Source organism: Podarcis pityusensis, assembly GCF_964106645.2.
Source record: "Podarcis pityusensis genome assembly, chromosome: 14".
Taxonomy (NCBI): Eukaryota; Metazoa; Chordata; class Lepidosauria; order Squamata; family Lacertidae; genus Podarcis; species Podarcis pityusensis.
This window is the reverse complement of record NC_138039.1, coordinates 37652969-37680558: the sequence shown is the minus strand read 5'-3', so window position 1 is coordinate 37680558 and position 27590 is coordinate 37652969. Positions and strand designations below refer to the sequence as shown.

The window sequence follows — 27590 nt, the reverse complement described above, 5'->3', positions numbered from 1 at the left end:
CACACAAGGCAGGTGGAAAAGAAATGAGTGAGGATTATGTTTCTACCCCAAACTGTATTAAGGCATTGTGCCTGCTTTTCAGAACAGCCCCAAACAGCTTTTGTTTCATCAGGAACCTGAAGGGTTGTAGTGGGGTGGAGGATTAGAATCCCAAGGTTATTCCAACTGGAATCATAGAATTGTAAAGTTGGAAGGGACCCGGAGGGTCATCTAGCACAACCCCCCTGCAATGCAGGAATCTCAAAATGCGGTCCCCCATCCAATTTGAAACCATACCAGACCCTGCGCAGCTCTGCAAATGCGCTAGAAGTTTTATTGCTGCACCACTAGGCAATTGTTTCCCTTTGTACTCACTTCGGATCCTGCAGCTGCACAGTTTATGAGGTTGTTGTGTGGGTTGGCCAGCCAGAAGGTAGAGACTGCACTGTTGGTTAGATGGGAAAGGATAAGTGTAAACAAAACAAAAACAAAAATACACAATTCCCAAATGGAGTGTGCAGAGGGACGGGCATTACAGTCGTGCCTTGGAAGTCGAACGGAATCTGTTCCGGAAGTCTGTTTGACTTCCAAAACGTTCGGAAACCAAGGCGTGGCTTCCGATTGGCTGCAGGAATCGGAAACCCAGGAAGCCCCGTCCGACATTTGGGTTCCAAAGAACATTCGCAAACTGGAACAGTCACTTCCAAGTTTGCGGCATTCGGGAGCCAAAACGTCCGAATACCAAGGCATTCAGGATCCAAGGTACAACTGTATATTTAATCAAACCAAGCCAGGTTATATAACTGAGCAGAGAAGTTTTCCTTTACAGAACAGAGTAACTTTGATCTCTCTCTTTCTCTCACCACCACCATGGAAAAGAGCCTTAGTAAATTGGCAGGACACCTGCTTTGCCTGCAGAAGGTCCAGGGTTCAATCCCTGGCATCTCCAGGAGAGCTGCTGCCAGTCAGTGCAGACAGCACTGAGGCAGATGGACCCATGTTCTGACTCAGTACAAGGCACCTTCCTGTGTCGCTGTTACAGCATCCTTACAGCTGTCACACTTGCGACACAGCCCTGCCTTGAAAGCCTTTAGGAATCCCGGAAGGAATTTCTATGGCTATGAAACTATCCTATATCAATTATATTTTATGCTGCGATGAATGTTTCTGCATATGAGTCGGCAAAAAAGGAAGCAAAGGAAAACCTCTAGAAAGCCCTGAGTTTGCTAGGGGTTGCCTTAAGTAAGAACCTGATTGACTTTTCGTGCTTTCATGGTACCTGAAATCCCTGAAGTATTTAAAGGTATTTGTTTGGCAAACAGCTTGGCTTTCATGGTCACTTGCTTTGCCAAGTCCTGGCTGGCACTGTAATTATCTCACATATTGCCTGTTTCCCAGGATTCACATGGCTCTTAAAACATACATAATGCTATAAAATGTGTCTGTTTCCAGCCAAAGTCCCTTTTTGAAAAGAATATATCGTTTTGCTCAAATCTCATACACAATCCTGCCATGAAATTGAGATATAGTTTGCACGTAACACTAAGCCAAAGCATAGCTAGGAGTGAATGTGTAAGCACAGGTACTTGCAAGGGGAAAAAAATCACACCTGCTTTGATTTGGCTTGGTGTTATATCCAAATCTGGGCTCTTGGCTTATCTTAATCCAGATAAGTTACAAGGTTTGTAGCCAAGGTTTGCTCTTCTTGACTCATGGTTTGTCTAGAGCAGCGATAGCCAAACTTGGCCCTCCAGCTGTTTTGGAACTACAACTCCCATCATCCCTAGCTAGCAGGACCAGTGGTCAGGGACGATGGGAATTGTAGGCCCCAAACAGTCGGAGTGCCAAGTTTGGCCATGCTTGGTCTAGAGAATGACAAACCACAAAACCAGCCATATTAACACATGGCTTAGCTCACAGTAGCAGGACTGGAGGAGGATTTTTCCTGCAGAGTGGCAGAGATTTTTCCTGCAAATATCTGCATGCTTGCACAATTATACTTAGCCATACTTAGGCTTAACATTACTTGCAAAACTGTCCCATTAGTTTGTTAGTCTTTGTGGCTGCCAGTGTAGATCACAACACATTTTACGTTGCAGCCCAGGGGTGGATCTACACACAGAAATAAAACGCTATAAATAAGTCAGAAATCAAATTGTTATAACAAAAGGAGAAAAACTGCTATGGAAAATTGCTTAGATTTTTTTTCTTGCTCTCTGGTGCCATCTGGTGTTACATGTTTATAATGCATTCAAAATGCTGTTTCTTGACCAATGTAGCTAAGTCCCAGGTATACAAGACATTTTTCTTGCCACTGTTTACTGTGACATGCACTGTGGACATCCCCAACATTGAAACACTGGTATGCCTGGGTTGCCGTGCACTAAATAATAACAGACAGCACCCTACCTTTAAGTTCTAATCTTTGATTTGAATATGAGAGATTAATTACAGCTGTTTTCAGACAACAGTATATTGCGTTTCCCTCATGTCTATTTTTCCATTATATTCAAGCTTTTATACAATGTAAAAACCACTTCCAGGGATCTCGCGGAATATGGTGGAAGATTCGCACTCATTTCCATGTTTAATTGCTTCCAGAAAAAAATCCATGGAAGTAAAGTGATGAAAGTCAGGGAGCTATTCCAGCATACATTTCTTTCCTGCCATTTTCTTAGGAGAGCAGAAACACACATTTGTGGAAAGGGTGGGGGAGGAGCGACGTCTAATGTCATTTGTTGTTGTGTCACACTACACCCACAGGTGTGAATGAAATTTAGCACAACATGCTTGTATATCGGTCAAAAAGTCACAGTTCCCTAACACAACAGGTACTGATGTGTGAACATTAGAAAACAGGAGAAGCACCAGCACTATAACATAACCAGGAAAACTAATGTGATATTCCTCTCGCTTGAGTGTGTACCCAAGTCTCTCCCCACTGAGACTTGAAGGACTAAAAATGCTTCATTTTGGCTGTGATTTTCAAATGGGGGGGGGGAGGGAGGGAGAGAGAGAGAGAGAGAGAGAGAGAGAGAGAGAGAGAGAGATGCACAGTGGAAATTTAGGTGATTTCTCTTTTCAAGCAAGCTATAGGCAGGACAGATCCTGAAGCTGAGGCTCCAATACTTTGGCCACCTCATGAGAAGAGAAGGCTCCCTGGAAAAGACCCTGATGCTGGGAAAGATGGAGGGCACAAGGAGAAGGGGACGACAGAGGACGAGATGGTTGGACAGTGTTCTCAAACTACGATCATGAGTTTGACCAAACTGTGGGAGGCAGTGGAAGACAGGAGTGCCTGGTGTGCTCTGGTCCATGGGGTCACGAAGAGTCGGACACGACTAAATGACTAAGCAACAATAATAGGAATAAGAAGCTTCCCAATGGGATGTAATGGTACACTAAGATACACCAGGCAAATCAGTGCTATAAGCCAAAGGAAATTAGAAGTTTATTTTTTGACTCACTTGCAGTCCTGTCTAGGTTTGGGGATGTATCCTGGGTAAGCTCCTTCTGTGATCGTCTTGCACATCCTTGTGTCTCGGTCAGAGGGCAGCAACGTGCTCGGCTTCACCAAGAGTCCAAGGCAGTGATCAAAAGTATTGCGTACTTCTGGGCCATCTTCAGTAAAAAAGCAGTGTCCCAGCGTGTCGTACCCAACAACATCCTTGACCTGTGGACATAAAAAAAGGGAGAGGGCATGGATACGAGGCTGGTCTTCCTAGATGCTCAGAACAGCACCTTGCCTGGACGTAATTGTGAGGCTCATGGCATTAATGATGTTCAACTTAGAAACAACCTGTGAAACAATGCCGAGAGTATCTAATGCAGGGGTAGGCAACCTAAGGCCCGCGGGCTGGATGCGGCCCAATCACCTTGTCAATCCGGTCCACGGACGGTCCATGAATCAGCATGTTTTTACATGAGTAAATGAGGGTTGTTGTATTTTAATATTCTGTTGGAAGCCGCCCCGAGTGGCTGGGGAAACCCAGCCAAATGGATGGGGTATAAATAATAAATTATTATTATTATGATGATGAGTACAATGTGTGCTTTTATTTAAAATGCATCTCTGGGTTATTTGTGGGGCATAGGAATTCATTCATTTTCCGCCCCACCGAGAAAAAAAATAGTCCGGCCCAACACATGATCTGAGGGATGGTGGACCGGCCCACAGCTGAAAAGGGTTGCTGACCCCTGATCTAATGGGACAGGATCGTGGGAAGCTGCCTTATACTGGGCCACATCCAAACTATGCATTAACAACACTCATGGCTTCTCTCCCCAAGAATCCTGGGAGAATCTCAACACCTTAACAAACTACACTTCCCATGATTCTTTGGGGGGAAAGCATGTTGTGGATGCAACCTTTGTAGATCCAGCCTTTGAGTATCTACTCTGGCTTGCAGCAGCTAGGGCAAAGTCTCTCTTATCACCTGTAAGCTTATCCTTTTTAACTCAATGTCCCAGGGATGGAGCCTGAGGACCTTCTGCATGCAATGGACGTCCCTGAGATAAAAGGAACCCTGAAAAAGGAAATGTGGTACCATCTATAGCTTGTCTACATTACAGTTTGGACACATTTCTTCTTAAACCAGTTTAAAGCTAAAAACAGAGGCAAGTCATTATGTCTTATTTCCATCAGAGATGAAGGCGGCATGATTCAGATCAGCTGATGATGATTCAGATCAGTGTACCGTTCCATTGTAGGAGTGCATCACGCTCATTTTGAAGGGGTCGACACGCACAAGGGTTTTCTTGCATCTGCATGTTGTTGGCTGGTGCCAAGTGTGTCCCTGAGCATGTACTAAGAGCCCTTCATTGACTTCATTGCCACTGTAATCAGGAATCCACATTGCAACATGTGAAAACCACGTCTGAGAAGAGCATCAGTGTTATGTACTGAGTTGAATAGGATCCAAAAGGCAACAGTCTGATTGGTCCTAGAACAATAGGATTCAGAATGCAGCAGTCTGATTGGTCCTAGAACAATAGGATTCAGAATGCAGCAGTCTAATTGGTCCACAGGAGCCACCCAATCCAGCTGCAGGTGGATGGGAATCCGCAACCTGATTGGCCTACAGGAGAATCCCGGAATTAGCCAATCTCGTGGGGCCCATTGTGTAAGTAATGTATATAAGGCAGACATTCTGGGGGAACTTCCGTTCCTCCTCACCACTATGAGCTGAATAAAGAGCATGAAATCCACTCTCGACTCCGAGTAAATTTCAGTCAGGATGCCCCTAGATTTGCTGGGAATATATATATATTTAAATCATTTTCTGTGCATGCACATATAAGATGGCATGGCTTTAAATCAGAGGGTTTATAAATGCTGGACTCCTAAATTCAGGGGCGGACTTCATACGGCATTTGTCCTTTCCAGCAAAGGAGCACCGTCAATCTCAAACTGAATTAATGACACCAGATGCAAGCATTGCCGCAGCTAGCAGGCCCTCCTGCGTATTCCTCAGAGTATTATCCACCATAAATCTATAGAGTATGCCAATAGTTTCTGGCATGACATACTCCCTGCGTTCATTCAGCCCCCCTCCTCAACAAGCCTTGGCATAAATCAGGCCAGAATTTAATGTTGTGGCTCAGCAGATTGTAACACAAACATTTGCAAAGTAATGAGGAAAGCAGGATGTGGTGGGCTTTTAATGCACTGCTGCTGGTGAGAGTAATATTTCAGACGTTTTTACATGCAAAAGGTGTCATGAGTCCAAGTCTATCTAGATTTGCTCCACTAGCAGAGGATGCAATTACGTAAGATCATTTAAATACAAGATTAGCCAGCCCCTTACAGTCTCTGCAATCCAGATAGTCGCAGACAAACTAAGGGGTGGGCAGAGATCCACATCTTTTCAATGCATCTTATGGCTGAAATGCTGACTATATATTTATTATATCGTTTCTGCTGCAATAATTTTGTCAGCGCTTTCTCATCCAAATCCCTAAACTGTTTTACTTGGAGAACAGCCCTGCTATTTTGGTGGAACTGGTTCCCCAAGTGCGAGCGGCGATTCTATATGCATTTGCACAAGATGTAAGTACTGTTTTACTCAGGAGTAACCCCAACTGAGTCCAATGAGGCTTAGTCTCACAAATGTAGTGTTATCCTCTGCCGGCAGTTAGATACACACAGGTGTAAGAAGAAAGAGAGAGAAAGTGGTATGCAAGGAGGTCAAATGACAACGAAATGCAAAAAGAACAGGCTGTGCACATCCAATTGCATCTCAAAATGGATGTAAAATAAGAGCAGCGACCAGAAAATCCCTTGAGGTAGCTGCTTTCTTCATTCCTATCAACTTGACCATGTTTCCTTCCCCATTGCTTGCTTTTTGGCTGTGGAAGTGCGGAGGAAGGAACGTGGCTCCTGACCAGAATTTCTTTGAACTAAATATAATTTTGCTCCTTGGAAAAGGGCAAAAATGAGAAGCTGGACGCTTCCAAATCCTCTAAAACCGACCCGCCCATTTGAGCCACTGCAATGTCACACTCTGAATATTTGAGTTGGCTGTGGCAGCAGCACCATGAAAAAAAATATTGATATGTGCAGGATCAGGGCTTAAAATTAGAATCAGTGATGAGGGTTTGGATTGGCCCATGTTAATCAGCAGCTGTGCGGCCACTGCAGAAGAAGTATTTACGGTACCATAACCAGGATGCCTGGGATGCGGGTGGCGCTGTGGGTTAAACCACAGAGCCTAGGACTTGTTGATCAGAAGGTTGGCAGTTCGAATCCCCGCGACGGGGTGAGCTCCCGTTGCTCGGTCCCTGCTCCTGCCAACCTAGCAGTTCGAAAGCACATCAAAGTGCAAGTAGATAAATAGGTACCGCTCCAGCAGGAAGGTAAACGGTGTTTCCGTGCGCTGCTCTGGTTCGCCAGAAGCGGCCTAGTCATGCTGGCCACATGACCTGGAAGCTGTACGCTGGCTCCCTCGGCCAGTAAAACGAGATGAGCGCCGCAACCCCAGAGTCGGTCACAACTGGACCTAATGGTCAGGGGTCCCTTTACCTTTACCTTTAACCAGGATGCTTTCTACCACTTAACAGGCCTCTGGCCATCTTTGCTTTGCAGTTAATACGTCCATTAGGTTCCTTTCTCATCTGACATTCTACTCTCCACATGTGGCTACAAATCGGAAAGCAGTTGTAGTAACAGGAACAGGAACATAGACTCTGATCTATGGCAAATTAATAAATGCTTAATCGAAGAAGAACCTCTCTCGTAACACTAGAATCTGCAGACATGCAAGGTTGGAAGATTCAGGACAGACAAAGGGAAAGACTTCTGAATGCAGCACACAGTTAAACTTTGGAACTCCTTGCCACAAGAGGCAGTGGTAGCCACCAATGTGGATGGCTTTAAAAGAGGATTAGACAAATCCATAGAGGAGAAGCCTGTCCCATCATTGCTATCCTCTGCCTCCATGGTTTAAGCCTATCCAGAAATGTAGAATATTTATGTTTGATTTTAGCATATTGTTTATTTTAATTTTTAAAAACTGATGATTTCATTGTTTCATTCCCTTTGTAAACTGATTTGTGGTGTGTGTTTTTCACAGGCACACGGTATTTAATTTTTATGAATTAAATAATAAAAATGTAGAAGGAAACGCAGCTAAAATCCTTGTAGCCAGGGGTTGTTGTTGTTGTTTTATAAAAACCGGAATATGAATCAAGCCATCACCATTAAAAAAACACAGATAAAAATCAATAAAACTTTTAAAACAATTATAGCTGCCCACTTTACATGTCTGGATAGGCTTGTGAAAACAAGAAAGTTCCCAGCTGCGTCTAAAATATTATTGCTATTTTTATTTCTTACCCTACAGGTCTGAGGGTTGATCACAACAATTAAAAGAATCAAATATTAAAAACAATTAAAACAGATTTCAATCAAGAGAAGAGGGTGAGTTCTAAACAAAAACCAGGGTAAAGAGAATATGGTAAATAGGAGTGTCTCCCACATGTTATGAAAACTATGAGGAAAGTTCCAGAAACACCTCTTTGAGGGAGGAATTCCACAGTTCAGGGACTGCTACTCTCCAGGGCAACACCATCACCTGGGCTGCCGCCACCCCAAACTTCAGAGGGCAATGGGGCAACAAGGAACCAAGAGCGCAAGGGTTTCCTGCCTAATTTCAAGAGGCAGGGAGTTCCAAAGTACGGCTGCTGCCACACTACAGGATCGACGCCTTACAAATAATAATTAATAATAATTTATTATTTATACCCCGCCCACCTGGCTGGGTTTCCCCAGCCACTCTGGGCGGCTCCCAACAGAATATTAAAACACGATAAACCACCAAACATTAAAAACTTCCCTAAACTGGGCTGCCTTCAGATGTCTTCTAAAAGTCAGATAGTTGTTTATTTCCTTGACATCTGATGGGAGGGATTTCCACAGGGCAGGCGCCACTACTGAGAAGGCCCTCTGCCTGGTTCCCTGTAACCTCACTTCTCGCAGGGAGGGAACCGCCAGAAGGCCCTCGGAGCTGGACCTCAGTGTCCGGGCTGAATGATGGGGGTGGAGATGCTCCTTCAGGGATACTGGGCCGAGGCCGTTTAGGGCTTTAAAGGTCAGCACCAGCACTTTGAATTGTGCTCAGAAATGTACTGGGAGCCAATGTAGGTCTTTCAGGACCGGTGTTATATGTTCTCGGCGGTCACTCCCTTTGCAAATTCAGTTGCAAAGGCCAGCCTAAAAAATATGCCTTTCAAAAGATGTCTGAAAGGGAGTTTTGCAGGGCAAGGCCTGCCAAAAGGAAAGCTTAGCCCAGGGGTCAGCAACCTTTTTCAGCCGTGGGCCGGTCCACTGTCCCTCAGACCATGTGATGGGCCAGACTATATTGCGGGTGGGGAATGAACGAATTCTTATGCCCCACAAATAACCCAGAGATGCATTTTAAATAAAAGCACACATTCTACACATGTAAAAACACGCTGATTCCTGGACTGGATTGAGAAGGCGATTGGGCTGGATCTGGCCCCGGGCCTTAGTTTGCCTACCCCTGGGCTTAGCCCCTAGTGAAGGCCAGCCATACCTCAGGGACACATCACACCACCTGAAGTGCCCCATCAGAGCATCTCAGTGATCGTTTTGATGCATTAGGAATCAGCCCTTCTGGTACTTTGGCCCCAAGTTTTTGAAGTTATTTGCACCTAGGTAGACCTGCAGACCAGCAGCACCAACACTTTGAATTGTGCTGGAAGAGATGGTGTACGAATCTCAAGTTTCTTACCAGCAGACCATTGGAGCCATGGATGGTGACACAGCGAGAAAAGGCATGGTGGATGGAGATGTCTTTCACGTAGGTAGGAGGGTGGTAGCCGCCCTTCTCATCCACATCTCCGGACATGTGGAAGTGGATTGGGTAGTGTCCCAGTGACTGCTGGCCCATGTGCTTCAGTTCAATCCCTTCCATGTGGACAGACTTAAATCCAAGGCCAAGCTAGAGAACAACACACACATCATCATCATCATCATCATCAACCGGTGGGCTTGATACTTGTGCAAGACGCTTTCAGGGTTGTTGTTTTCGTTTGTCAAACAAGTGTGATCCAGCGCTTTTAAAGCCACATCTGCACTATACATTTAAAGTGGTATCAAACCACTTCAAGAACTTATCACTTCCTCCAAAGAATTCTGGGAGGTGTAGTTGTTAAAGCTACTGACAGTTGTTAGGAGACTAATGGATCTTGAAACTAATGGATCTTGAGTAGAACAATGGATGCAATCCAATAAGGATATAGGAAACTGCCTTATACTGAACCAGACCATCTAGCTGTCAGCCTACACTCAAGTAGAACCCTGGCAGAGACACATGCCCGACTGGCATGTTCTCTCCCTCCTGGTCGATTGTTCGGGAGCTTCAAAAGCTTTCTTCTGCCCGAACATCACAGCGACCGATGCCAACAGACATCGGCACACTTAGGGATCCGCAGGGTCTTTGCAGTTCATGTGACAGACCTCAGCATTTTGGCTAATCGACTTTACAGTGGTACCTCGGGTTAAGTACTTAATTAGTTCCGGAGGTCCATACTTAACCTGAAACTGTTCTTAACCTGAAGCACCACTTTAGCTAATGGGGCCTCCTGCTGCTGCTGCTGCCGCCGCGCCGCCGAAGCACAATTTCTGTTCTCATCCTGAAGCAAAGTTCTTAACCTGAAGCAATATTTCTGGGTTAGAGGAGTCTGTAACCTGAAGTGTATGTAACCCGAGGTACCACTGTATTTACATATAAACACACATGGAGCACTGAAACATGGCTCCTGCTCTCTCTAGTATCAGACAGCAAAGAGAATGAACAAAGGACAATAGTCCCACTTCATGGAACACAGTAACACAAACATCCTGTCTCCTTCACTTCCCACTTTGTGGAGTCAAAACATACACCGTCATGTGATAGACAACAATCCCATGACTGCAATCACGGAGCAGGAATTCTAACCCTAGCTCAGTACTGGGTCCATCTAGCTGATGTACTATCTACATTGACAGGCAGGAGCCCTTGGGGATTTCAGACCAGGAATTTAACCTACAACCTTCTGCATGCAAAGCAGATGCTCTACCACTTAGCTTTCCCCCCAAACTTTATATTTTTTTGCTTTTTAGAATTGTTTGCTATCATTTTGTACACAGCTTAGGAGACTGCTGTTTGGTCAAAAGGGCACATCAGTATAGGAGCTGCATAAATAAATTCTCATCTTGAAAAGTATTGCACTTTAAATGCACATAGATCTATTGGCACGATTGTGCCCACGCTCCATAAAATTTCTGCTGCCGACATAAAGTCTGAGATTGGATATGTTAGATACAAGTGCTCAATGTCATATCAGACTCCCCCAGCCACATGGAAGAAATTTCCCAGCACAGGGGTGGGAAAAAATCAGCAATACATAGACACCAAGCGATACCTTGATATGGCCTCCAAAGGTGTCAAAATCAAAGAAGGAACACAGATCACTGTTGTAATTGTAGCATTCCTTGGCCATCTCTCCCATCACGAGAATGTTGCGACTTAGCAAGCCTACTTCTGCTCTCATGTCCACTCCATCCATCACCTCTCCTGTGTGAAGGTAGTTTGCTTTCCCTAAAGGAGCAATAAACGAAAATTTGCCATTAATAAATCCATTCTTTAACTTCTATTTATTTCAATTTCAATTTCAATTTTTATTATTCCACAGGATTTATATACTGTCTAATTGCCATACGACCACAAAGCAGTCAGCAAACATAACAAAGCAATGAAATTATCAGCAAAATAGGCACCCACCAGATCAATAGCCCTTTGATTTGTTGGCATATTGATTCCATACTTCCAAGTTTGACTGTTCCAACTATTCCAATGTGATGCCACAGAACAGGGGCCAGCAAACTTTTTCAGCAGGGGGCCAGTCCACTGTCCTTCAGACCTTGGGGGGGGGGGGGGCTGGACTATATTTTGAGGGGAGGGGACTGAACGAATTCCTATGCCCCACAAATAACCCAGAGATGCATTTTAAATAAAAGCACACATTCTGCTCATGTAAAAACATGCTGATCCATCCGTGGGCTGGATTTAGAAGGTGATTGGGCCAGATCCCTGGGCCTTAGTTTACCTACCCATGCCACAGAACTTCAGGGGTTTTTACAGCTTAAGTGTACTGCTAGGGACCTTACGTCTGCTGATAGGAGGCTGCTTTGTACAGAGTCAGACAACTGTCCCTCTCATTCAGCATCCTCTGCATCAGGGATGAGTCAGCCTGTGGCCCTCCAGGTGTTCCTGAACACCTATCAGCCCCAGAGAAGCATAGCCAAAGTTCAGATATAATGGGAGTTGTAGTCCAGGAACAGATGGAGGACACCACAGGGACTACCCACTAGTCTACACTGAACAGCACCAGCTCTTCGGGGTTTTCTGAAAGATGTCTCTTCCAGCCCTACCTGGAGATGCCAGCGATGGAAGCCTTCTGCATACAGAGCATGTGTCCTACCGCTGGGCTATTATTGTTTTATAACGGTAAAGGCAAAGGGACCCCTGACCATTAGGTCCAGTTGTGGCCAACTCTGAGGTTGCAGTGCTCATCTCGCTTTATTGGCCAAGGGAGCTGGCATACAGCTTCCGGGTCATGTGGCTAGCATGACTAAGCCGCTTCTGGCAAACCAGAGCAGCGCACAGAAACACCGTTTACCTTCCCGCTGGAGTGGTACCTATTTATCTACTCCACTTTGACGTGCTTTCGAACTGCTAGGTTGGCAGGAGCAGGGACAGAACAACGGGAGCTCACCCCATGTTGCAAATTGCCCAGAATGGGTGGAGCAACCCAGTTAGATGGGCAGCAGATACAGAAATCATCATCACCACCACCACTATGAATGTTCACTGCAAAGTAAGTGAATTAATTTACAAGTGTACACACATAGGATTGCAGCTTCCATATTGCAAGTCATACACAAACGCAAACACACACATACATGAATGATTCTTTCCTGCTTCTTCCCCTCACCCTCTACAAACCAGAGAAGACTTTTTAAACTTATCCCTCCTCCATGTGTCACTGTGTCTTTTACACACAGACGCACCATGTCTTCCCTGATTCAGCTGTTTTGCAATGGGGGGTGGGGGAGGAAGGAAGCAGGAAGAGATTATCTTACTGCCCACATTCTCAACCGGTCCAGTAAAAACAAGCAATACACACATTAAATAAATGCTGCGCTCAAAGAGCATATATGTTTTACACTTGCAGATATTTTCTTTCGGGAGAGGCGTGCGCACTCAACATTTATAACTGGAAACAAATGCCAAAAGCTCAGAAATAGCCAAGTCAGAATTGTTCCTTGCAAAGAAGATATAGGAGAAGGGTTATCTGCTTTAAAACAAGAAAACAGGCAGAATGCCCGTCATTTTTATGAGGAGGAATGAATATTTCAATGTGCCTGGAAGCTGCTATGCAACTCTCTGGGCCTGCCATTCAGTGGCAGGGATGCGGGTGGCGCTGTGGTCTAAACCACTGAGCCTCTTGGGCTTGCCGATCGTAAGGCCGACAGTTTGAGTCCGTGCAACGGGGGTGGACTCCCGTTGCTTTGTCCCAGCTCCTGCCAACCCAGCAGTTCAAAACTATACAAGATAAATAGGTACCACTGTGGTGGGAAGGTAAGCGGCGTTTTCATGCGCTCTGGCTTCCATCACAGTGTTTCATTGTACCAGAAGCTGTTTAGTCATGCTGGACAGATGAAAAGAAATGCTGTCGGTGGACAAATGCTGGCTCTCTTGGCCTGAAAGTAGAGATGAGCTCTGCACCTCATAGTCTAATTCGACTGGAATGAACTGCCCAGGAGTCCTTTACCTTTACCTTTCTACCATTCAGTGGCAACCCAGTGAAGAATCGCCATCAGTGAGAGGTGATGAGCTTCAGCACATGGTTTTGCCCTAACTGCAACCATGTCCATGAGCTCAGTGTTTTAGTCCTCCGTCACAGAACAAGGGTGGGTGTTGTAGCCCCGTCTGAGTTCTGTTGCCAAACAAGCAGGGGCTAGGGGCTCTGAGGAACTCTTGCCTGAGAGCAGAACCCACACACAAAGTCTCACAGTCCAGAAGTCAGGGAGTCCAGATGATCACAGACTCAAGGGTCCAGATAGGAAGCAGGAAGCAGCAAGGTAGGACCAGGAACTACAAGCGTTGTTTGCAGCATCTGACGGCTGCTGAGAGCTCTGTTTAAGAAGGCTGAAGCCAGCTGGTTCTCATCAGTGCCTTCTCCTCTTGTGTCCTTGAAGGCTGACCAGCTGCAGGTGGAATAACTCCCCCTTCAGGCTGCTGTTCAGCAGGCGAAAGTGAATCCTGACCCATGACAGTGGGGAAACTCTGGTCAGTGAGCCAATTTTTGCATACCAGCCATTTCCCCCAAACCATGCCCATCTGTCATCAGTTGACACCATTGCCAAACTCTTCCCTTCAGGGAAAGAGCTGGAAAAGCAGAGAGCAGGGCTGAACTGTCCGCTTATCCTGCCTAATTTTGCTTTGCCAGGGCATTTCTTGTGAGGAACACGCTGGTGAAGCAGACCCCACCACCACCACCACCACCTCACAGGTCAACTTTGAAAGGAGGACAGGACTTCCCACCTATTGGTCAGTGGATACCACCAGATGATTGACATGTAGGTGGCCCCACCCACCTGCCAAGTTTGCCCACCATGCTCCCGGGGCCAAAACGATTCTTCACTCCTGCCACAGAGGACAATATTCACTTATAGAGGAAACCTAATGATGGCTGCGCTTGAAGGACACTACCGAGTGAGGACAAAACCTGTTCCATCTCCCAGGTGGCTCCAACTTGAGACCCAAGCCTGCCATTTAAGCTGTGCAGTCCCACTGTGGTTCCGAATTCTCAAGCCACGGTCAGATGGAACAAAGCGGGTGCCCGGAAGACTCTCTCAATGTGCACAAAGACACTGCAAATTGCCATCATAGCAGAACGGATGGCGGCTCCACATCTTGGCTACAACATGCCTTCGTGTCACACAAGGAGGGCAGAGGGAGCTATCCCACCCGCTTTGTGATGCAGTTTTCAATGAACGGAGAAGGTGGTATCATTTGATCCTGCTGCGGCTGTTGTTTGCTGAAGCAGATCTGAGCACAAGGTGTTATCAGATGGAGACCTGGTGGAGCCAGAAAGGGGAGATCCCTGCAAAACTTCATACGGAACTTTGATAAGGAGGGCAAAAGAATTCATCTGTGTCCAGTGGTGCAGATAGTAAATAAAAGCAAGCTTTTCTCCTCTGTAGCTGTTGCTGCTGTCCGTCCATTTTCTGCTGCGGCACCTAGAAGATGGCCTCCCTCGATCCCCAATATCTGCAAGGCCTCATCTCTCTCCCCTTTCAAAAAACCCCACATTCTTTAAAACATACCATTTCCTCCAGCCAGCTCAAGTTTTATTATGTGCATACGGTCCACAGACAAAAAGCCTACAAAATTAACTGGCGGGACATACGTGCTTCAAATAATTGGCTATTTGCTCAGGGCGATTATACAGAAATACGCTTTCTGCTGTCAGTTTGCTATATGTTTTAATCGCAGCAGTGAACAGATTTAGTTATTTTTCACCCTCTGACATAAAGGCCTGGAATCTGCAAATAGAACTGGCATAAAAACCAGAAGACATTCCTGGGTAAGGTTCAAGCAGTGGACAAACAATCACTTAACGTAACCCATTGCAGAAGTTGCATTATTCAACTCAAGTGGTCTCTCCACCCCCCCTCTAACATTTTTTAAATCTCCCACAAGCTCTGACTTATTCTCGATCTTGTCTTGCTGGACAGATTATTTTTATATGGCAGGCCTTCAGATTTAGAATGCTTTTCATGTTTATGTGCCCTGGGATTCTTTGCAACTGTTTTGCATTTTAAGTGCTTTGGAGTGGAGCAGATGCATTGAAGCAATGTAGTTGCAGATGGGAGAGAAATTCAGGTCTGTTCATCTATGAAGGCAATTCTACCTTAATTCACACCTTTCCAAAAAGCAATATGCAAAGTGAAATACATCCATCCATCAAAATTCACACTCCTCTAAATTTTCCAGTGCATTTCTGAAGCCAGGTAACGTGTGCAGAAATGGATACACTAGGTTAAATTGTGCATAGAAATGCATATATTACCGCAAAACATACAAAAACGCATTATATTAGGGGGAACTGCTTTGCAAAAAATGTGCATATTAGGCAAAACTGCATACAAGCATGGTGGATTGGGAGAAATCTGTGCTGAAATGCAGGTTTCAAACTAATATGGAAATGTGGAGCACTGAGAACTGTGGAGATTGGAAAAATAAGGAATGGAGTGAAACCAGAATTGGTAAGATTCAGCTATCCCTAGGCATGGGGCAAGCTTCCCAAAATAAATGTCTTGGTGATGCTTTTGTTGTTGTTGTTTAGTCGTTTAGTCGTGTCCGACTCTTCGTGACCCCATGGACCAGAGCACGCCAGGCCCTCCTGTCTTCCACTGCCTCCCGCAGTTTGGCCAGACTCATGCTGGTAGCTTCGAGAACACTGTCCAACCATCTCGTCCTCTGTCGTCCTCTTCTCCTTGTGCCCCCAATCTTTCCCAGCATCAGGGTCTTTTCCAGGGAGTCTTCTCTTCTCATGAGGTGGCCAAAGTATTGGAGTCTCAGCTTCAGGATCTGTCCTTCCAGTGAGCACTCAGGGCTGATTTCCTTAAGAATGGATAGGTTTGATCTTCTTGCAGTCCATGGGACTCTCAAGAGTCTCCTCCAGCACCATAATTCAAAAGCATCAATTCTTCGGCGATCAGCCTTCTTTATGGTCCAGCTCTCACTTCCATACATCACTACTGGGAAAACCATAGCTTTAACTATACGGACCTTTGTTGGCAAGGTGATGTCTCTGCTTTTTAAGATGCTGTCTAGGTTTGCCATTGCTTTTCTCCCAAGAAGCAGGCGTCTCTTAATTTTGTGGCTGCTGTCACCATCTGCAGTGATCTACAAAACTCTTTTTATGAAAGGTACACGTGCCTGGGCTTTAGAATAATAAGATCTCAGACTTGCATGGGCTTGGGTTTTATTTAACACCTGCAGAGACATGCTAAGAATGCTAAATGCCAACAAGAATGTTGAATATGCACTAAGAGAGTTCTATATATAACTAACACGCTGAGTATTTGTTTTCATGTTGTGCTTTTGCTGACTCGGGGGAGATTCAAGATAAGGAAATGGGTCTCAGGTGGTTGCTGTCCTCCACTGCCCTCTCCTTACGGAGTATTGATACCACATTCACCCCAGACAATAGCGATAAATTGGGTTCCTGGAATGCTTGATGGTAAAACAAACACACCAAGCATGTCTATTTCTGCAGGAGGTTAATTTGGCAATTTATACCACCAGCAGAGAAACTAGAAATTTGTTTCCCCCCCAAAAAAACAAAAAAAAAATTACAAACACCAAATTCAAAATCCATATTCATTTTCTAACATAAGCCTATTACATAGATTACCTAAATTAAAATACAGTGGTACCTCGGGTTAAGAACTTAATTTGTTCTGGAGGTCTGTTCTTAACCTAAAACTGTTCTTAACCTGAAGCACCACTTTAGCTAATGGGGCCTCCCGCTGCCACTGCACCGCCGCTGTGCAATTTCTGTTCTCATCCTGAAGCGAAGTTCTTAACCCGATGCACTATTTCCGGGTTAGCAGAGTCTGTAACCTGAAGCGTCTGTAACCTGAAGTGTCTGTAACCCGAGGTACCCCTGTATATCTAATTGCTCTTGGCAATTGCTCTAGAGCCTAGAGAAACTAGAAATTTGTGTGACACACACACACAAATAGCCAAGAACCAGGCTGGGATGCTCAATAGGACTGTCCAGACAGAAACCAAGACTGACTTGTGTTTCCCTCTCCTTCCTCTTCTGGGTCTTGCATTCACATTTCTTCGTTCCCCTGCTCTTAAAACACCTATTGCCTCCTGCTTCAATCCTATACATCCCCCTTCCTCCTCCTCTGCCCTTACTCAATATTCGCCACGAAAACCCCAGGATTTTCCCACCAGAATAAACAATGCAGAATCAAATGAAATTCTTACTCAGGAACCGGTTCTTGCAAAATCTCGGCATTCTGTCAAATTTACAGCGTTAGCATTACTCACAGCTGAGCAAATTTGCTTCCACAAATTGCCAGGATGTCCCCTTGACTCGGCCAGTTTTAAAAGAGGATTAGTCAAATTCACGGAGGGCAATGCTATCATTCATTGCTAGACATGACGGCTGTTTGTACTACCTCTGTTGTCACAGGCAGGTTGCCTCTGAATATCAGTTTGCTGGGAATCGCAAGTGAAGAGAAGGTTTTCGCACTCAGACCTCGCTTGTGTGCTTCCCAGACGTATGGCAGCCCACGGCAGCAGTGCTGCTTTTGCCTATTTCCCTTAAAAATAGTTCAAAAACGGCTTTTTTTGTGATATTGTCAAAAAGGCTCCACAACTTTTCTGCCCGGATTTTCGCCATTTGAAATATGGCAACCCTACCATAGGCACCAGGGACGCGGGTGGCACTGTGGGTTAAACCACAGAGCCTAGGACTTGCCGATCAGAAGGTCGGTGGTTCGAATCCCCGCAATGGGGTGAGCTCCCATTGTTCGGTCCCAGCTCCTGCCAACCTAGCAGTTCGAAAGCACGTCAAAGTGCAAGTAGATAAATAGGTACCATTCTGGTGGGAAGGTAAATGGCATTTCCGTGCGCTGCTCTGGTTTCGCCAGAAGCGGCTTAGTCATGCTGACCACATGACCCAGAAGCTGTACGCCAGCTCCCTCGGCCAATAAAGCGAGATGAGTGCCGCAACCCCAGAGTCGGTCACAACTGGACCTAATGGTCAGGGGTCCCTTTACCTTTACCTTTACCACTGTGAGAACAGGATGTTCAACGAGATGGTCCTTTGGTTTGATCCAGCAGCGCTCTTCTTATTTTTGTATAATGAGAGGAATCTGGAGTGGGTGCTGTAATATGGATTACTAGGTACGCATAGTCCCCTTATTGCAGGGGACCTAAATTACCTTGGAACCTCTCCTCATAGAAACTACACATCATGCCTATTAAAGGGTCTGGTCCATGTTGCTTTGCTATGGGGAGTAAAATACACCTGTGGCATAGATCAGGGCTTTGTGAGTGGTTGCAATACAGTGCCCCTGATGATGTTTCTTTATGTAGCTCATTTCTGGCTTGTAGAAAACAGCAGAGCACGATCTTGGAAATCTCAAGATCATTGGATGGAAGAATGTTTTTAACTAAAATTGCTTTTAGATTTTATTTTATTTTATAATTGTTTTTCGAACGTTTCTGCTTTGTTTGCCACCCTGCTTCCTTATGGAAGAAGGATTGGATATAATAATAATAATAATAATAATAATAATAATAATAATAATAATTTATACCCTGCCCATCTGGCTGGGTTTCCCCAGCCACTCTGGGCTGCTTCCAACATAATATTAACATACAATAACCTAAAGGTAAAGGTAAAGGGACGCCTGGCCATTAGGTCCAGTCATGACCGACTCTGGGGTTGCGGTGCTCATCTCGCTTTATTGGCCGAGGAAGCCGGCGTTTGTCTGCAGACAGCTTCCGGGTCATTTGGCCAGCATGACTAAACTGCTTCTGGCGAACCAGAGCAGCGCACGGAAACGCCGTTTACCTTCCCGCCGGAGTGGTACCTATTTATCTACTTGCATTTTGACGTGCTTTCGAACTGCTAGGTTGGCAGGAGCAGGGACTGAGCAACGGGAGCTCACCCCGTCGCGGGGATTCGAACCGCCGACCTGATCGGCAAGTCCTAGGCTCTGTGGTTTAACCCACAGCGCCATCCGCGTCCCATAATAATCTATTAAACATTAAAAGCTTCCCTCAGCAGGGCTGCCTTCAGATGTCTTCTAAAAGTTCAATAAATAACAGCTATCATCTTCATCATCCTGTTCCACCGCTGGGATATAGAATCCTAGAACTGTAGAGTTTGAAGGGAACCAGAGCTTCATAGTTTAACGCTCTGCAATGCAGGAATAGGCAACCATCCTATATGGGAATCGAACCTGCAACCTTGGCGTTATCATCACCATGCTCTAACCAACTGAGCTATATGTGTACTTTCTTATGCTGCTATTGTTTTGTACTGTATACCTTTTTAAATTTTTATCCCTTTTAGCTTTCTTTTTTTGGAAGGGGGAGGTTTTATTTTCTTTAATGTGATATCCACAAACACCGAGAGAGGCAGCATAGGGTTTTGCGTTTGTTTTCAACACACAAGAGACCTGTTGTGGCAAGAATTCTTGTTTTTGCTCTTTTTGGGCAACAAGAATGCAGGGCCGGCTGCCAATTTACATTAGGCGCTTGGTGCGCAACCAGCCCCATGGGGCACATCAGAGAGACAGATGTGAAAGAAAGCTCTTCATATCGGAAGCAAGAACATCTTACCCCAAAGAACTGTAAATGAGATCTGTGGTTAGAGTGACGCTTAAGGCGAGTGCTCCGTCAAGCCTTTCGCTCGGTGGATGCAGACAAACAGTTATTGTGACACCAGCCACACTGTTTAGTTTTGCACACTCTTCCACACATGGCCTGCTGTATAAATTAGGGGAGGGGAGGAGTGCGTGGGACGCAAGCAGAGCACATGTAATGTGTGCAGAAAGTTTCTCCTGGATTTAAGCCCCAGGTTGTCTGGCAATAAAGGTCCTAAGGTGGCAGTTCCCATGGCAGTCAATTCTGTTTCCTGATGTTTCCATAACTGTTCATTTCCTCACTATATTTTAGCTTCCCTGCCAAAAATATAGCCAAATATAGCACAAGTTTAGTGCTTATTTCCATGTGAGTTGCAAACATTTTTTTTCCTGAAAGCAAATAATGTGGAAATTAGCAATAGACTTGAGCTATCTTCTGCCGTATTTCTGGAAGTGGCTTTTATGTTGTGCAAAAGCTCAAATATTATACGGATATTAACAGTCTGGGAAACATGACTGCGAATGCAGCCCAAGACACATGAAGATACCTTATTACCGAGTTAATTTAGTGCATTTAGTGCATTGGTTTGACAGGCAACAGCTTTGCAAAGATTTCGACACAGGGTTGTTGTTGTTGTTTCTGAAAGCTGTGCTATCAAATATTATGATGACCTTCCTCTTGGAGGATTTAATTTGCGGGGGTTTTTTACGTGCAAAGCAAATGACTTAACACTGAGCTGCAGGCCTTGGAATGCAGTCAAAATATACTGTGCTAGAAAGAACAATCTGCGTCCATTTGTAGAAAGTAGCAGTCAGTCCATGCGCTGGCTGGAGCAATGATCTGACTCAGCAGAATGCAGTTTTATATAATTACATCTAGGAAATCCATTAAATCCATATGTACATTGCCGCATGGGATAACTATCTGCACACGCAGGTGTGATGATGTAGATAATCACACGTGTGCACATTTCATTGCGCACACATGCAATGTACCAACAACAAAATAATTGCATGTACAGCTATCAGAAGTGGCAACCTAGCAGAATATATTTCCTGTGCTCCAGTTAGCACTTTGGCAAACCTACTCGCAAAGAGAGAAAGAAGGAACAAAAGCAATAGGAAAACAGATGGTAACTGGTGTAGCACAGATGATAGAAAGAGACTCGGTTATAGAAACCAGGAAGTAGCGATAAGGGAGAAATTTGATTCAGTTCACACTGAAAGCAGAGCTTTCCCAAATCCCACTTTCTAAAACAGGATGCAAAGTCAGCCTGCAAAACTCACACTTCTCTGAATTTTGCAATGCAGATCTCCAGCTGAGTAAATTTCTACAAATAATAATGTATATACTAAGGTAAGGTTTGCATATGAATGCAAATATTTTTGAAAATAATATGCAAATATTATTAGGGATAATATTTCATTTGCAAAGATAGGCGATTAGGGATAATATTAGGGATAATATTAGGGATATTATTAGGGATAATATTAGGGATATTATTAGGGATATTTCATTTGCAAAGTAGGCAAAACTGCACACTAAAATTTGCAGCAAAATGCTGATGCATTTGCATGATGACCTTTTTACAAAGGGAAAAAAGTGGAGCACCGAATTTAAGATTGGAAAAATGAGAAACAGAAAATGATAAAATCACACACCCCTATCAGTTTCTGGTTTAAATATCTCTTCTCTCATTAACTCAGTAGATGGCCTTAGGCAACTCTCTCCCCCTCTCTCTCACCATCTGCAGTACAGTGGTACTTCAGGTTAAGAACTTAATTCGTTCTCGAGGTCCGTTCTTAACCTGAAACTGTTCTTAACCTGAAACACCACTTTAGCTAATGGGGCCTCCTGCTGCCGCAGCACCGGCGGACCACGATTTCTGTTCTCATCCTGAAGCAAAGTTCTTAACCCGAGGTATCTGAAGGAGCGTCTCCACCCCCATCGTTCTACCCGGACACTGAGGTCCAGCGCCGAGAGCCTTCTGGCAGTTCCCTCACTGCGAGAAGCCAAGTTACAGGGAACCAGGCAGAGGGCCTTCTCGGTAGTGGCGCCTTCCCTGTGGAACACCCTCCCACCAGATGTCAAAGAGAACAACAACTACCAGGCTTTTAGAAGACATCTGAAGGCAGCCCTGTTTCGGGAAGCTTTTAATGTTTGATGTATTATAGTATTTTAATTTTCTTTTGGAAGCCGCCCAGAGCGGCTGGGGAAGCCCAGCCAGATGGGCGAGGTATAAATAAATTATTATTATTATTATTATTATTATTATTATTATTATTATTATTTCTGGGTTAGCAGAGTCTGTAACCTGAAGCGTATGTAACCTGAAGCATATTTAACCCGAGGTACCACTGTATGTATTCCACTTACCTCAGGGACGGGGAACCTATGGCCCTCCAGATATCATTGGATGACAACTTCCATCATCTCTGACCACTGAACATGTTTGCTGCAGTTGCTGGGAGCTTAAGCCCATCTGGAGAGTCACAGGTTCCCCATCCCTACCTTGCAGGGTTGTTGTGAAAAATGTTTTTATTGTTATTATTAGGGATCACCACCTTTTTTGCCCTATATGTTCAGATATTTTGTTACCACCCGACAAGTTTGGAGAAAGTTCTCCAATCCCTTGCCATAATAACCATTACTCATTGCCTGCTTTATCATATTTGATATGGCTATTTATTTATTAAAAAAACTATTTATATAGAGCTATTCATTTTTAAAAAAAAATCAGAGTGGTTTGCAACTACAACATATAAAAACCATACAATAGAAACCATGTAAAAGAGAGAAAATCAGAATTTTTTCCAACTACAGTGGTACCTCGTGTTACGTACCGCCCCCCTTACGAATGCTGCGGGCTACGTGCTCCACTAACCCGGAAGTAGATGCCCCTTCTTGCAACCTTTGCCCCGGGATTCGGGCAGAAGTCGGGCGCCAGTGGCGCGGCAGCAGCGGGAGGCGCCATGAGAGAAAGTGCGCCTCATGTTATGAGCCACTTCCTGTTACGAACGGACCTCCGGAACGGATTAAGTACGTAACACAAGGTACCACTGTGTCTCAATTGCCTGCCTAGGCCTGATGGAATAAGAGAGTTTTCAACAGGCATTTAAAAATTGAAACAGAATTTGCCTGCGGAGTCTCTATTGGCAGAGTAGTCAATAACTATGGACTATAATACATGTTGCCGTCCGAGAGGCAGTCAGCCATTAAGGACAAAATGGCCTCATTTCCTTCTAAACAAATAAAAAGGGTATAGATGGGCAAACTCGTGAGAAACGAGCCCTGCATCTGATTTGAGAAATGTCCAGTTCTAATGTACTTTTCCCACACTTTTGGATTCCCACAGATTGAGCCGCCTCGGAGGTCTACTGATAATCGGATTTTCACACAGTCAAGATACATTCACAGATGAACTGTAACCAGCCATCTATTATAAGGGTGTTCTGGTCTGAACAATGACACCCACCAGTTCATTCATGTTACTTATTATCGGGTACATTAGAAGGGTGTTGCGTCATTTCTGCCCATTTGTGAAACTTATCAAGGGTTGGACACTTCTCATGTGGCTATGTAGCTGCAGATAAGGCTGGGAATTATTGTTGTTTGATCTTCTACCCTGTCCCACCCTTCCTGCCTTCCATTTTGCTGCCTTTCGCTCTGGGCATCTCCAGAGTTCTTTGAAATCCAGATGCAAAGCATCAAAGAATTTGAATCCATTCCCTGGGGGCGGAGAGGACACAAACCATAGAAAAACAATGCCTAATTAGTGATAGGAAAGCTGAGAAACATCCTTCAACTGAGAGGGACTTTGCCGAACCTTTTAAGCCCCATTCCCATGAACTGGAGGCAGAATTCTGCATGAAAATCAGATGTGCAAAGTATGTAGAAGCGGCTTATTATAGGGTGAGGTAAGGAAAGAACAGTGGTATCAAGCCAAGGTTCTTCCCACAAAGAATTCTGGGAACTGTAGTTTGTTAAGGATGCTGTGAGTTGTTAGGAGGTACATATTCCCCTCACGGAGCTACAATTTCCAGAGCAATTTAACAGTGAGATTTCCCATGGAACCCCATTTATAATATCTGTGAAGGAGCAATATGGAATATAAATGTACTGTACCTGTCCCTTTTGCATATTTTGCTCCACAAAGCACCATGAACAAGGACAGTGTGGGACAAATTAAGCTTTTAAAAGTTTTTAAAATCTAAATCCTTTTCTTTCTTTCTTAAAAAAAGGACACTTTGAATTTATTTATTTTAATTGCTTGCAATAATTTTCTATCATTTCTTAAAAACCAATATGTTCCCATCCAATAGTCCCTGATTTAAACTTAATAACTTCTCACATGCATCCATCACTGGAGGTCAGTACAGCAAATCTTTACTGATTAATCTGTTCCGTCTGAGGTGGGTATCCAATGCTCTGGGAACACACCTTATTCCAAACTCATGCTTAGAGATAATTTGTGAGAAATTGACTCTCCCCCCACTGGCAACCTCTACTGAACTTGTGCAGAGTCTCCTCTAGACTAAATAACCTGTGCCTAAAGTTCACATAATGATGATTAAAAATGGTGGAATTCCAATAACTTAGACATCCATGTTTCGACAACTTCACACGGAAGCTCACCTCACTTTTTCTGTTCCTTTGAAATTAAAATAACATCAGCAACATCAACAGCATACAGGAGTGCCTGCTTGGCTCTGCGACCGTGGGTGCCTGAAGTGATGGGTGCCATGGAGCATGCATGGCCCTGGCATTGAAATTTGTGGGTGCCTGGCCCCTTCATGGGGAATTTTGTGGGTGCTCAGGCACCCAGGGCTGCAGGGAGTTGGCATCTATGACAGCATATGATGAAAGCATGAGGGGAAAATTTGCAGTAGCTGCTCGAGTTAGGCAACTCCCATCCTGACATCATTTTATCAGTCTTCTTCTGGGTACAACGCCTTAATAGCTGTCTTCACTTACGCTGCTCCAGAGAAGCGGACACGGAGCAATGGATCCAAACTACAAGAAAGAAGATTCCACCTAAACATTAGGAAGAACTTCCTGACAGTAAGAGCTGTTCGACAGTGGAATTTGCTGCCAAGGAGTGTGGTGGAGTCTCCTTCTTTGGAGGTCTTTAAGCAGAGGCTTGACAACCATATGTCAGGAGTGCTCTGATGGTGTTTCCTGCTTGGCAGGGGGTTGGACTCGATGGCCCTTGTGGTCTCTTCCAACTCTATGATTCTATGATTCTATGATTCTATACAGAATCCGTGACCAGGGAGAAGAGTCGGTGGAAGAAGATTGGAAGAAATTCAAAGATTATTTACAGAAATATTGCAAAATTAAAGAATGTTAGAGTGATGATGGATTGAAATTAAGTGGCTTCTAGCTGTACAGGTTTTAAAGTTATATATAGATCAAGATTAAGGATTAGGATTAAAAAGGTTAAAAGAATGGAAAATTGGTTTTTAATAGGTAAAAACTTAATGTTATATTATATTAAGATTAAGGATTGGGATTGGGATTAAAAAGGAGGGAAAGGAATTGCTGGACAAACAAACTGAATTGGAATACAAAAGAGGGAGGTATGAGGAAGTCCGGGAAACAAGTAAATGTAAAAGAAGTTATGAAAAGACGGAATTGTTTTTAATTGTTTTTTTTCTTTTTGTATTTTGTATTTTGTATTTTCTATTGTGTATCTTTCTTTTTTCTTTTCAAATTTCTCTTGTTTATTAATGTGATATTTTTTTCTGAAACTTTAATAAATATTAATTAAAATATATATATATATGATTCTATGATTCACTCAAGCTATTGTATCTACACTCATTCAAGGTAGGTGTTCATGTGTGAGAGTGTGAAATTCTTATGGCACACAGCTGAACGCCCCACTCCTGACCGCCTGTGGATGCCCAGTTCCCATCTGTTTCTCTGAAGTTCTGTTTGTCAAGCCAGCATAATTTATTAGCAGGAACTGTTAAAAACAGCTCAACTCATTTGGCCAAATATCCTAATGCAGAGTATATGAAAATATCGCTAAACGATGAGGACACTGGTTATAATTAGCACTTGACTCAGTCACAAAAGGCGTTATAAAACCACAAATCTCTAGTTTAACCATTAGGCGGTTGTATTAGGCGGATGTTATTCATGCAGCAAACTTAACAGTTACCACCATTTCCCCCTTTGCGTTTTTATAGTGGCATGGCAGAAATAAATTCAACTGATACCGCTTTTCCCAGTACAGGGCTATAGCAATGAGAAGAAAAGAAACTTTACTAGTTGCAATTCTGTCTGTTTCACAAACTCAGAAGCAATGCCTATCCGTAGCTGAGCTAGCATCTGTTTAATAATATTGTTAAAAACCCTTACAGAATGATTCACTCCAATCCTGTTGAAGTGCAACAGGATTCAGTGGAAGACATAAAACTATGTCTTAGAGTAAATTAATTAACATGACTAAGTTAGGTCCATTGATTTCTATGGGTCTATTTTGTATAAAACTTCGTTGAATACATCCTTTATCCCTAACTCTCCCTGACTAATGTTTATCAACATTTTCTATGAGAAGTCCCGGAAAAGATATTCAACAGTTCTCCTGTTTCTATTGCACAGGACAGTGAACTAGAGACAGGAGGAATTTTCCATCGATGCCACCTCATTATGCAACTGAGGCCAACACTGTGCAACCAACTTGGATTCTCAGAAGCCAGCCAACACTTCTCCACTGCAAAGCAGTGCTGGGAGGATGCCATTTCTAGCAGAGAAACTGCAAGTGGAGGGGGGAGGCGCTTAACCCTTCTCCTGCCACTTTCCTTCTGCAACTCCCCACTAGCATGGTTTTCAGATGCTAGTGGAACCCAAGTAATATACCCTGTTCCAGCTTTGTTTTCATTGACTATCACCCAAGATTGTTCTCATGATGTAACCTGTGTCACACACATTTCATGTGGTTTTTCCAATCATCCAAGTGTTTCTGGGGAAAGGGGGAAAAACACCATCAACGCTGCTGATACATTTTTCTCACAGAGAGCTTGCCATCTTTAGTCATGAGCCTATGATGCATTTGAAACCAGAATAATATTTCCTTTGGCACAAAGCACCTAACTCCTTTCGGCCCATTTCACAAAGGGCCAACTACAGGTCTTACTGAGCAGGTTACAATGAATATAATGGGGGCATGTGGTTGTCAAGGAGTGGCCTGTTTTGTATAGCACGGTGTTGATCAAATTTCTGACAACAAGAAGACCACTGCTTATATTTACATAGCGCTGATTTTCATTTTATCAGGGATCCTTACAACAATCCCATAAGATAGGCCAGTTTTATCCCCCCCCCCATTTCCTTCCTTTCATTAGGGTTCAACTTCTCTGAGTAACACCTCTATCATCATCATCAACAACAACAACAACAACATCATCATTGCACTGACTCCTTCACTGTTGCATTCAACCCAAGCTTCTTCTCTGTACCACCGGCTGTCTCTTGGCTTCTCCCATCTATCTCCTCTTTTCCTCCTTGTCCACTTTGTTTATCTGCTACCAATCTTATTTTAAAACCCAACATCTCAGTCCCTTTTCCCTACTGGAAAGACACAAACTTACAAGGAATTTGAACGGTTCACTGATTTTTAGGCACGAGGTTTAA

At 44.1% G+C, this 27590-nt stretch overlaps 1 protein-coding gene across 5 annotated transcripts in view; it reads right to left on the bottom strand.

Moving 5' to 3' along the window:
- CEMIP (cell migration inducing hyaluronidase 1) overlaps positions 1-27590 on the bottom strand; it is a 168297-nt gene that overhangs the window by 20837 nt on the left and 119870 nt on the right. For all 5 annotated transcript variants that reach the window (XM_080980270.1, XM_080980271.1, XM_080980272.1 and 2 more), the window contains exons 12-15: positions 10906-11081; positions 9231-9440; positions 3447-3652; positions 355-424 (exon numbers count right to left, since the gene is read on the bottom strand). In XM_080980270.1, the coding sequence (XP_080836396.1) occupies positions 355-424; positions 3447-3652; positions 9231-9440; positions 10906-11081 (662 nt within the window). The remainder of the gene's footprint in view (positions 1-354; positions 425-3446; positions 3653-9230; positions 9441-10905; positions 11082-27590) is intronic.